The sequence below is a fragment of the Hypanus sabinus genome, chromosome 14 (genome assembly GCF_030144855.1).
Source record: "Hypanus sabinus isolate sHypSab1 chromosome 14, sHypSab1.hap1, whole genome shotgun sequence".
NCBI classification, from domain to species: Eukaryota; Metazoa; Chordata; class Chondrichthyes; order Myliobatiformes; family Dasyatidae; genus Hypanus; species Hypanus sabinus.
In genome coordinates, this window is record NC_082719.1 from 43,972,555 (window position 1) to 43,985,766 (window position 13,212).

Sequence of the window (13,212 nt, forward strand, 5' to 3'; positions counted from 1 at the left end):
CCAGCTTGTTGTATGTGTTGATTTGACTCCAGCATCTGCAGTGTACTTTGTGTTTATTATCTTCTTTGTAGTTGCATCAATATGTTGGGCCCATGATAGATCTTCAGAGATACTGATACCCAAGAACTTGAAACTGCTCACCCTTTCCACTGCTGATCCCTTCCCCTTCCTGAAGTCCACAACCAAATCCATGGTTTTACTGATATTGAGTGCAAGGTTGCTGTTACGACACCACTCAACCAGCTGACCTATCTCACTTCTGTACACCTCGTCATCACCATCTGAAATTCTGCCAACAATAATTGTCATCAGCAGATTTATAGATGGCATTTGGGCTGTGCTTAGCCACATGGCTGTGGGTGTAGAGAGAATAAAGCAGTCACCTTTCAATGTTGATTGTCAGCGAGGAGGAGATGTTATTTCCATTACACACTGACTCTGGTCTCCTGATGAGAAAGCCAAGTATCCAGTTTCAGAGGGAGGTACAGAGGCCCAGTTTTGGAGTTTGTTGTTTCATACTTAAAGTATGACGGTGTTGAACAAGCTGTAATTAATAAACAGGAGCCTAACTGTTTCAGGTAGTCCAAGGATAAGTGGTGAGCTGGTGAGCTTGCATCCACTGTAGACCTATTGTGGCGTAGACAAATTGCAGCGGATCCAGGTCCTTGCTTGGGCAGGAGTTGATTCTGGCCACAACTACTGATCTGTTCCCTACCCATTATGTGAGAGTACTTTGTTGACAATGACATTTTGTTCTGCGGTAATTCACTTCTTATAATAATCAGATGGAATTCGCTACAAAACAAAAACTTCTCCCAAAAAAACTAAACAATTCTGCATATTGGATATATACTTTTTATTTATTCTCTCTGCTTGTAAAGGGAGCATCTGAGTACTGCATACTCCAAAAAGCCAAATCCGTCTGCTGTCTGTAATGGGTTTCCTCCCACATTCAAAGACATACGGGTTAGGGTTAGGGTTAGGGTTAAGTAAGTTGTGGGCATGTCATGTTAGTGTCATGGTGACACTTGTGGGCTGTCTCCAGCACATCCTTGCCCTGTGTTGGTCATTGACACAAATGACATTTCACTACGTTTCAACATACATGACAAATAAAGCTAATCTTTTAAAATCTCTACTGCTGTAAAGGTAAAAAGCTATTTTCAAAGTTTATTTGATGTTTAAAGGTTGGACAAGCCAAGGATGAAGTTCTAACTAATCAACTGATAGATTATTTAATGGGCGAAAGTGACGGAATGCCAAAGGTAACTCTTGATTCTCTATTATAGTGGTAGCTATTTAATTTGCATGCTATATTTTTATCTAATGCAAATTCATTTATGTATTTGAGAAATACAGTACATTGTGTTGAATTTTTTCAAGCCATGACACTGCTTTTATATTGTATCCACTACATTGTTGCAATGGCATTTACATTGATAAGTGAAAAATTGCATTCAAGCAACAAAGCCATATTTTTCTCCCTATTATCCTTAAAAAGTATAGTTCATTAATCTTTAAACAAATAATAGTCCAAGTAAAATCATTATTTTGTATTCACTTCTGCATTTCAAATTGCAACATTGAGTACTTTGTTTTCTATGGAAAAAATTGTCAAAATATAAGTAATGAATAAAAATTAGTTACTTTCATAAGCTATGTGGTAGTTCTGACTCGGCATTCTGATCAAGTCAAAGCCAAGTTCTGTATTCTTGTCAGATTTTAAACAAAGGAGTAATAGGCAAAACAAGTCTTGTACTTTATTCATCAATATCAGGTTTAAGGCAAAGAGATTGTACGATGCATATTTTCAACTGAATGCATGTATAGCATTTTCATAGAACTGCATCAATAAGCCAAAAATCAAATGGGTTTATAGAAATATTATATGCAATAAGCCAAAAATCAAATGGGTTTATAGAAATATTATATGCAGTTATTGCTAATTTTTTTTTAAAAAAGGAATAAATGCATTTTACTGCTCTTTTTGTTACCCCCTCCACGTCCAACTCTCCTAATGCAGGATGCAAAGTATCTTTTCCGCCTGTATATGGCATTAAAGCACTATCAGGAGGCAGCCAGAACAGCAATAATCATTGCCAGAGAAGAACAATGTGCAGGTATGATAAGCTGTAGAAGAACTATTAAGAAAAGCTTCTTCTATTTTAAACTTTTAGGAGGAACTTTTTTTTAAGGATATCATCTGCAAAAACTGATCTAAGAGTGATATTCTACAATTAACACAGCTGCTACATGCATTGTTATTCTGCAGTAGCCTCAAAAGTAAACAACACAAGTCTTAAGTTTATGAATGCAAAGAGAAAACATTTGGAGATGCCAAAGCTCAGTACATTAAGTAATTTTCTATAATCTCTTGTGATAACCTGATTATTTTTTAAAAAATCGTAGCACAATGCCACATTCATTCTGAAATAATTTTAAAGTACACAGGGTGTATAATAAATGATTTTGTGATGTTAAGAAAAATGTACTTGTACAGTAATAGACTAAATTATTGGAACTATATTAACAAATAATGCTGAGAATAGCAAGTAGTGGTTAGCATTGGCCATTGCAAGCTTACCACTGACCTCATTTGGAAAAAAAATTGTTGTAACCTCCATCAATTTTCTTGACAGAAACTAGGAGTACTTCTTGACAGCAGCCTCTTTGTATCTTAATAGTCTCCCCTGTCTTAAGGCCGTTAAGTATACTTAGAAATATTTTAAAATATTTATCATGTCATTTTTGATACATCCATACAGAAGTGTATTTCACCACCCAGCAGTGAACTTTTGACTGCAACTCAGGATTTTAATATTTGCGTATATAAATATGCAAGTTGTTCTCAGGTTACATAGGACAATATTGGAAAATAGTAACAGGTTGTTGAAGTTACTCTGCACACTACCACATTAATCTACCAAAATAGCAGCTTTAAGCATATTTTTGAAAAGGATAACATAGTAAACCCAAGGGGAAATTGCCTTTTGAGGAATTGTGAGATAATTTGGTACTCACACATTTTATCTTATAAATTTCTGCAGCTTTTTTAAAAATCTTGCTTCTTGAAAATTAGCTGCAACAAATATCCATGACTAGACTTAGAAACTTTTTTTCTATTAACTTTATAATTCCAAGAGCAATTAGATTAATACCCCAACATGTTAGTGGTACTTCAAGTGTCAGTAAATTTAATGCACATGGAAGATGCAGAAAAGTTAGTGAAACTTACTGTATGAGTTTTTGTTCCAGGAAATTATAGGAATGCACATGATGTGCTCTTTAGTATGTACACAGAGCTTAAAGCACAGAAGATCAAAATCCCTTCAGAAATGGTAACAAACCTTATGATTCTGCACAGCTACATCCTGGTAAAGGTAGGAGACCAAAACCCATGTATGAATGATTTATGCCTTATGACCTTGATATTACATGTTTACTGGACACTGTTGGTTTGAAAATATCCACGTGCTTACTATCCCAAATCAGTCATTTCTAATGTTTTGTGCTCTTATATTTAACATACACTGGGTACAGCAGCTTTTAGTATCTCCTTGGTCTTTTTTAAACAATTCCATTAGTTTCAAACTAAATATGCAAAAAGATAGGTCAGGTCCACAGGTTGAGATTCTAAATTGGAGAAAGGTCAATTTTGATGGCATCAGAATTGATCTGGCAAGTGTGGATTGGAACAGGCTGTTCTCTGGTAAAGGTGTACTTAGAAAGTGGGGAGCTTTCAAAAACAAAATTTTGAGAATACAAAGCTTGTAAGTGCCTGTTAGACTAAAAAAGTAAAGATAACAAGTGTAGGGAATCTTGGTTTTCAAGGAATATTGAGGCCCTGGTTAAGGGAAAAAAAGGTGCATTGCAGATATAGGCAAGTAGGAACAAAGGAGGTGCTATTGGAGTATAAGAAATGCAAGAGAACACTTAAGAAAGAAATGAGTAAGGCTAGAAGAAGGCATTAAGTTGTTCTAGCAGACAAGGTGAAGGGTTTGCAAGGTACATGATTGGTCCTCTGGAAGACCAGAATGGTAATCCATGTATGGAACCAAAACAGATGGGGGAGACTTAAATGATGTTGGTGAGGTAGTAATGAGGGACAAAGAAATAGCAGATGAACTTGGGGGGGGGGGGGGGGTTCATTGTGGAAGACACTAGCAGTGTGCCAGAGATCCGTGAGTGTCAGAGAGCAGGAGTGACGTTAATGAGGCCTAATTTGGAGTATTGTATGCAGCTTTGGACAACTGTCTACAGGAAAGATGCAAGGTTGAAAGAGTACAGAGAAAATATACAAGAATGTTGCTGGGTCTGGAGGTCCTGAGTTATAAGAAAAGATTGAATAGGTTAGGACTGTATTCTTTAGAAAGTAGAATATTGAGAGGAGATTTGGTTGAGGTATACAAAATTATGAGGAATATAGATCAGCTAAGAGCAAGCAGGCTTTTCCCCACAGAGGTTGGGTGAAGCTACAGCAGAGATCATGGCTTAAGGGTACAAGGTGAGAAGTTTAAGGAGCACATGAGGGGAAACTCAGAGGGGCATGAGAGTATGGAATGAGCTGCCAGCACAAGTGGTCCATGCAGGATCGATTTCAACATTTAAGAAAAGATTGGATAGGCATAGGGATATGGAATGCAGATCGATGGGAGGAGACAATTTAGATGGTTTCAGCATGGACTAGATGGGCCAAAGGCCTGCTTCTATGTTGTACTTCTCTAATCCACCAGCCCCAAAAGAATATCATTGACAAGGCCAGTATTTAATGTTCACCTGTAATTGCCCTTCAAAGAGTAGTGGTATTATGCTGTTAACTGTTAGACCAATTGCCCCAATAATAGAACAATCGACAAGCCTTCAAATTACTCAATAATATCAAAAATGAACACAGTTGAGAATAAAGTGATACAACTCTTCTATTGTGCTTAACTGTCCCAGAGTATGTTACGTGAATATTTTTCCCCCTCAGCGAAGGAGAAAAAATGCAGCGGAAATTGTGCTCTCTAGTGGCCACACAATTGAAAAGCATAGTCAAAACAGTCATTGAAGTAGATGAATTAGGAAAACTAAAGTAGGTCGTGGCTCATTTCTTAAAAAGCACAACTTGAACATTTAGTAGAGATTGCTTCAGTAAAGTATTTTCTTTTTAGACTCACGTGAAGCGTGGGGACCATATGAAAGGGGCAAGGATGCTCATTAGAGTTGCAAACAACATCAGCAAGTTTCCATCTCGTAAGTATCCAGTGTGAATGTTCCTGGATTTAAAGGTTTGTCAAATTGCATGATCTCACAAAAATTTAATCCTACTTCATTAGAGTCATTCAACAGGATCTAAGTTCGACAAACTCACAATTATTGGGATATATTCCCTGTGCATTGCCTAAGTGGCTATACGTATGCCAAGTAGTGCAAAAATGTTGAAGTGAATGGTTAATTTTTTAAAAATAATTGTATTTTAAAATCCGGTGGGTTAAGCATGGTAGAACCTATGCCCTTCCCTTCTGCATCTTCTTTTCCAAACACTCACCACAAATCTTCAGTGAAGCAAAGATCACATAATGTGTTTGGTCCTACACTGCTTCAAGTATTGCTAACAACTTGACTTTACTGACAATGTTAATACAATAGAATAATGAAACTAGTTTAAGGTTCCAATTTGGGTTCTGTAAATTTACTGCACGGTTTCCACAGCATTATCAAAATAACAAAGCAATTATTTACTGCATTACTCATATGCTAATCTTTTTGGCAGATATCGTACCCATTCTGACATCAACAGTAATTGAATGCCACCGAGCAGGATTGAGGAACTCTGCATTTGGCTTCGCTGCAATGCTGATGAGACCGGAGTACAGAAACAAAATTGATGCGAAGTATAAAAAGAAAATAGAGGCTATGGTTAGGTAAGCATTTGCTTGAAGGCACTTAGAAAAATGTAATATATTGATATTCACACTTGTGTAAAATCATGGCATCTGGTGGAACACATTTTCTGAAAACTACATGTTAAAAATATCTGGAGATACTTAGGGAGACCTACAGCTTAGAGCAATTACATGTGCAGATAAAATCCTCAACTCAAGATGCTGATCCTTTGCTTTTTAGTTGCATTTTTGCAAGTGCTATGACTAGATTCAAAGATACTGAAATAGTTGGAGATAAAGAGTCAATGAATTCCAAAATATGTGCTTAGACTTACAAATTAAGCTAAAACAGTACTTCTGCAAAAATTGATGCAAACCTGTCCTAACAGATTTCATCCTACAAAGTTACTGCCTGTAACAGGAAAACACGGTCCATAATTTAGTGACAAAATAATTAAGATCTTAGTGACCAAGTTGGCATAAAGGAAGTCAGTTAACTTAAGAAACAGTTCCAATTGGAGACTTGCTGTTTCTGCTTGCACTGAAGATGGTGTATTTGCATCACATAGTGCCCTTCATACTCAGGAAAGCCCAAAACATAACCTCCTGAATGTTTTTTGAAGTATAGTTGATTTGTAATGAACATTGACAACCTATAGCCAAATCATAAACCAGAAAAGGAAATCCAATTTTAACTAAGCCATCAAATTGTGTCATATTTGCATAATTTACAAAGCCAAATTGATTTTTTTTTTTAAAAAGACTATTTGTACTGTGCACTGCCTCACAATCTTGTCTGTTGGGCGGGGGGGGGGGGGGGGGGTAAACTAATTAACAATAGCATGGATATATTATAGTGAGCTGATGTGATTTTCACATTAATATATCTGCATACATTTGCTTTCCTACATTAAAATACTGTTAACATGCAGGAGGTTAGACAGCATCTATTAAAAGACTTAATAGTTTTGAGGGCATTTCTATCATTTTCTGTTTTTATTTCAGATTTCCAAATTGTTTTTCTTTTGCTTCCTTCTTTTAAGACCATAACCCATAGGAGCAGAATTAGGCCATTTGGCCCATCGAGTCTGCTCCGCCATTCAATCATGGCTGATCCTTTTCTCCACTCCTTGGCCTTCTCCCTGTAACCTTTGATGCAGTGTCCAATCAAGAACCTATCATGCTGTGCCTTAAATACACCCAACGACCCTGGCCTCCACAACTGCCTACGGTAACATGTTCCACAAATTCACCACCCTCTGGCTAAGGAAATTTCTCCACATCTGTTTTAAATAGACATTCCACTATACTGAGGCTGTGCTTTCTTGTCCTAGACTCCCCCACCATGGGGGATCCTTTCCACATCTACTCCGTCTAGGCCTTTCAACATTAGAACGGTTTCAGTGAGATCCTCCCTCATCTTCTAAATTCCAGTGAGCACAGACCCAGAGATATCAAATGTTCCCTGTATGATAACCCTTTCATTCCCGGAATCATCCTTGTGCTTCTCCTCTGAACCCTCTCCAATGCCAGCACATCTTTTCTTAGATAAGGAGCCCAAAACTGTTCACAATATGGTGAGGCTTCACTTGTGCAATATAAAGCATCAGCTTTACATCCTTGTTTTCTAGACCTCATGAAATGAATACTAACATTGTATTTGCTTTCCTCACCACCTATCCTACCTGCAAGTTAACCTTTAGGTTGTTCTGCACAAGGACTCCCAAGTCCCCTTTGTAGTAGAAATAAAAGTGCAGACTATTTTCTAAATGGGCAGAAAATCCAAAAATTTGAGATACGAAGTGCATGACCATGCATTTTCCAACATTGTATTTCATTTGTTACTTTCTTGCCCTTTCTCCTAATCGGTCTCAAGTCCTTCTGCAGCCTGATTCCTCAACACAACCTGCCACTCCACCAGTCTTTGTATCATCTGCTAAGTTGGCAACAAAGCCATCTACTTCATTGTTAAATCATTGATTTACAGCATAAAAAGTGATCCCAACACCGACCCTGCGAAACACCACTAATCATAGGTAGCCACCAGAAAAGGATCCTTTTATTCCCACTACCAATCAGCCAATGCTCTAACCATGCCAGTAACTTTCCTGTAATACCATGAGCTCTTAACTTGGTAAGCAGCCTCATGTGTGGCACTTTGTCAAAGGCCTTCTGGAAGTCCAAATATACAATATCTACTGCGTCCTCTATCCTACTTGTAATCACCTCAAAGAATTCCAACAGGTTAGTCAGGCAAGATTTTCCCTGAAGGAAATCATGCTGACTTTGCCCTATCTTGTCCTGTGTCACCAAGTACCCCATTACCTCATCCTTAACAATTGACTCCAATATCTTCACAACCACTAAGGCCAGGCTAACTGGCCAATAATTTCCTTTCTGCTGCCTTGCTGTGGAGTGACATCTGCCATTTTCCAGTCCTCTGGCACCATGCCAGAGTCCAATGATCTTTGAAAGAATGCCTCCAGTCTCTACTGCTTTTTTCAGAACCCTAAAGAGTATGTACCTTTAGGTCTTTCAGCATTGAGCAAATTCTCTTTTGAAAGAGTAACTGTACTCACTTCTCTTCCCTCAACCTGTTCAACATCTGGCACACTGCTCATATCTTCCACAGTGAAGAATGATGCAAAATTACTCACTTAGTTCCTCTACCATCTCCTTGTCCCCATTATTTTCTATCAGTCCTATATTCACTCCCATCTCTTCTTTTTACATACTTGAAAAAGCTTTTTACTACCCAGTTTGAAATTTGCTAGCTTGCTTTCATATTTTATCTTTTCACTCATATGATTCTTTCAATTGCCCTCTGTAGATTTTTAAGTTTTCCACTCCTGTCTTCCCGCTAATTTTTGTTTTGCTGTATGGCCTCTCGTGCTTTTACATTAGCTTTGACTTCCCTTGTCAGCCACGACCATACTATTTTACTATTTGAATATTTCTTCATTTTTGGAACACCCATGTCCTGCATTTTCCTCATTTTTCCCAGAAATGCATGCCATTGCTGCTCTGCTGACATCCCTGCCAGCAGCTCCTTCCAATTTACTTTGGCCAACTCGTCTCTCATACCACTGTAATTTCCCTTACTCCACTGAAATACATCACACTTTATTTTCTCCCCATCAGATTTCAAGTTGAAGACAATCATTTTGTGATCACTGCCTCCAAAGGGTTCTTTTACCTCAGCTCCATTATCACCTCCGGTTCAGTACATAACACCCAATCCAATATAGGTGATCCCCTAGTAAGCTCAACAACAGACTGCCCTAAAAAGCCATCTCTTAGGTATTCAACAAATTCACTCTTGAGATTCATTACCAACCTGATTTTCCCAATTGACCTGCATGTTGAAATCTCCCATTACTATCATAACATTGCCCTTTTGACACACCTTTTTCTACTTCCTGTTATAATCTGTGGTCATAAGAATATAAGAAATAGGAGGAGTAGGCGATCCGGCTCATTGAGCCTACTCTGCCATTCAATAAGATCATGGCTGATCTGGCCATAGACTCATTTCCACCTACCTACCTTTTCCCCATAACCCTCCATTCCCAGTAACTGAGTCCACATCCCTGTTACTGTTGGGAGCCTGTATATAACTGCCATTAGGGTCCTTTTACCCTTGCAGTTTTAACTTAACTAACAAGGATTCAACATCTTCTGATCCTATGTCACATCTTCCTGCTGATTCAATGCCATTCTTTACCAGCAGAGCCTCTCTGCCCACCTTCCTATCCCTCCGATACATGTAACCTCAGACATTTAGCTCCCAACCACAACCATCCTTCAGCCACAATTCAGTGATGGCCAAAACATCATACCTGACAATCTGTAACAGTGCAACCCATCACTTGTGTACAGGTCATACCTCCCCCAGAAGAGATCCCAATGATCCAAGAACCTGAAGCCCTGCCCCCTGCACCAGCTTCTCAGCCATGTATTATCTGCCAAATCATCCTGTTTCTATCATCACTGCACATGGCATCGGTGTCAACAGTTATCAAGATATCAGGCTGCTCACCCTCCCCCTCCAAATGCTGTGGATGCAATCAAAAGTCCCTGATCCTAGCACCTGGGATGCAAAATACTACTCGGGTGTCCTGTTCACGTCCACAGAACCTCCTGTCTGTTCTCCTGACTATCAAGTCCCCTGTCACTACTACCACTCCCCCCTTCTGCACCACAGACCCATGCTCAGTGCTAGTAACCTGGTCTGTGGCATTCCCCTGGGAAGTCATCCCCCACAATAGTATCCAGAACAGCATGTTCCACATGTGTAGCTGTGTAGATAATGAATACTACAAATACTGATCTGCCTAGGAGACTACTCAGGGAAAATGAGTAACCTTGGATGGAATTGAGATTAAAGATCATAATTGGAGGCATTGTAAGGGGAGAGGCCCTGTGTGTGGGTACTATGAAATTATTATAATATGTAAAAATTAGCTTTGCCAGAAAAAAAAACTAAGTTGCTAATGATGTGTACTAGGCGGCCTGATGCATCGGAAGTGGAAGAGTTTACCTCACCGTGCCCATACTGTGCTTTTCAGTTACCAGAATGCGAACTGCTGTGTCCCGGTTGCAAAAACAACCTGCCTTACTGCATTGTGACAGTGAGTATCAGAAACAAGAAAACATTCTCAAATAAGGTGGAAAACTGTTTCTAAAATTAATGTTTCGTGGCATTTTACATTAATACCAAATTCAGCAGCTCAATTAAGGAGAGCTATCAGCTGCTCAGAGAACCGAAGACCACTGTGACTAGCAAAAATATAAACATGGAAAAATAAGTGCAGGAGGCAGCACCTTGCCCTTGTGAAAGAGCAGCTTTTCCTCTTCACCCAACATCCTCAAACTGTGACTTTATGTCCTCTCAACCAAGAAAACCATTCTCAATCAAGCTGCTTGAATCCTGGCAGAATCAAGTTTCAAAAGAGATACCCTCTCATTCGTCTGATACTCTACTGAATTCAGGCCTAGTCAAAACAATCTCTTCTCATCTAAAAATGTGGCTATCGTAATCAGTCTGGAGAAACTGCGTCGTACATCCTTTATAGCAAATGTCTTCTTGGGCAAGTCGAATGAAACTGTAGGCAATACTCCAGGTGTTATAATCAAGCCTGTTAATTGGAATAAGACGTATTTTATCCTACACTCAAAAACTCTTGCAATAACTACCACCATATCATTTGCCTATTTAACTGCATCTCTGCATTTCCCTCCAGTGACTGGTCTACAAGAACAGGTTCCTTTTGGGCATCAACTTTTCCCATTCATTTGTCCTGCCTTTTTTTCCCAACCATAAATGTGAATAAATTTCACATTTACCCATTGTCCCACTTGTGCTAACTACAGTATCTCAAAGCATCTTCCTCTCAACCCCTCCCAGTTTAAGGCCATTAGACTTGGATATATAGTAGTCATTTCCCTCCCATTTATTGATAGTTAGAACAGCAGGGGCAAGTACAGGATGCTGCAGTACCTTACCATTACTGTCTAGCACCAAGAAATTACCCATTTATTTCTTCTGGATTGCTAGTTTGTCAATCAATTTTCAACAGAGTACTGGGATATTATTTTATCTTAAGTTTCTGAAATTTGAAAGACATTTTTCTCCTCTCCCTTATGAAATAATACTTCACACCCGCTATACCATTCAATGCAAACTGACTGATCCTTTAGCTCAGTATAGTATTCCAACTCTTTCCCTGTATACCTTGATGCACTTTTGCATGTTGAAAGCTATCCATTTACTTAAATATTCAGTGACTTGGCCTCCACCATCTTTTGTGGTAAACAAAGTCACACCCTCAAATTTCCTCATGCCTTTGATAGGCTTTTACATAGAATGAATTAAAGGTTATGGGGGAGAAAGGTAGGTAGATGGAGCTGAGTTTACAAACAGATCAGCCATAATCTTATTGAATGGTGGGGCAGGTTCGATGGGCTGGATGGCCTACTCCTGCTCCTATTTCTTATGTTCTTATTCCATGCCGAGACAACAGCTCTTTATTCTAGACCACTGCTCAACCTCAACCCAGTAGAAATACCATACCACATCCAGTTCACCAAGCCCTATCAACAATTTATATGTGATCGTCTTCCTTCTAAACTCTAGTGGCTACAAGCCTCGTCAGCCTAATTACTCCTCAAACCAGTCCTGCCATCCTAGAGTTAGTCTGGTGAAGATTTAGATGCCTCCTCACAGCAGGGAGACCTTCCTGTGCAGCTGCATGTTTGCATTATACTAGTTAGATCCTTAAACCCATTTGGTTTGGCAAACAGTTGTTGACTATTTTCCCCAAGGGTCCTGTTATCACATCCTTCTTAATGGACTTAAGCAATTGCACAAGTACTAATGTTAAATAATCACAAAAGCAGTGCAACTCCCTTTAACTTTGAGTCTTGATTGCTACTATTTCTTTGATGAATATAGTACATGTGTACATATGTTTTTTCTTTATATACACACACCTTCATGCTTTGAGGTGGCAAGGCTCTTAACCAGAACTGTTTTGGCTTAGCAGCATATGTAGATCAAAAATTTAGAATTCATTTAATGTTTAGAAAATGGACTTTTTTTAAAAAAAAGGACCAATTACATTTGAAGAGTTAAGTGGCTAGCTGGAATGTACGAACAATGGTATTTACATGACCGTGAACAAAAACTTGAGACTGACAGCATTATTTTTTCCCAAATCAGGGTCGCCATATGGTGAAGGATGACTGGACAGTTTGTCCCCACTGTGACTTTCCTGGATTGTACTCAGAATTCAAAACGTGAGTTGAAAGCTATCAAATCCATAGCACGTATGTTCCAAGAAATGTGGTGGTATTTCCATCAGATCGGGTGGTTTTAACTGTTATCCACCATCAGGCTTCTGAAAAGGAAAATTTTAATACCGTAAATTCCGTTGTATAAGCCAAGATTTTTGTCCTAAAATAAAATACAGAGGGTGCCAACTTTAGAAAAACAAATAAACGGAAGACAGATTGTATTTATTGGCTGTTTCGGAGTCAAATTGGTTCCACTGTCGAAGCATGAATCCTTTGGTTTGTTCAAACTCACATCTAGTGGCTGAAGCACGGACATCAAACCACCGAGGATGACCACAATGTCCGTATTTTCAGCTTTCAATGCTGCTTTTGTCTCACCTGACAATTGCTCTTTGAAGATGTCCCAGACTAGTAGTGACTTTTCTTTATTGACATCTTTGGGACATTGACGCCACACCTCTTTAACCCACTTCAAGCAACCGGCTTCGTCCATCCAGCAGTGTTCTTGAACGTAAACAACACCCCGCGGGAATTTTCTGAGCAATCTTTG

The 13,212-nt window shown here is 38.9% G+C and overlaps 1 protein-coding gene across 3 annotated transcripts in view; it reads left to right on the top strand.

Annotated features, from left to right (window-relative positions):
* Positions 1-13,212, top strand: part of wdr19 (WD repeat domain 19) — a 113,247-nt gene that overhangs the window by 96,859 nt on the left and 3,176 nt on the right. For 2 of the 3 annotated variants that reach the window (XM_059989043.1, XM_059989044.1), the window contains 7 exons: positions 1,188-1,265; positions 2,024-2,120; positions 3,256-3,380; positions 5,154-5,235; positions 5,756-5,906; positions 10,375-10,498; positions 12,589-12,665. In XM_059989043.1, the coding sequence (XP_059845026.1) occupies positions 1,188-1,265; positions 2,024-2,120; positions 3,256-3,380; positions 5,154-5,235; positions 5,756-5,906; positions 10,375-10,498; positions 12,589-12,665 (734 nt within the window). Of the gene's footprint in view, positions 1-1,187; positions 1,266-2,023; positions 2,121-3,255; positions 5,075-5,153; positions 5,236-5,755; positions 5,907-10,374; positions 10,499-12,588; positions 12,666-13,212 lie in introns of those variants that run through there. The other variant, XR_009515645.1, reaches the window with a different exon arrangement.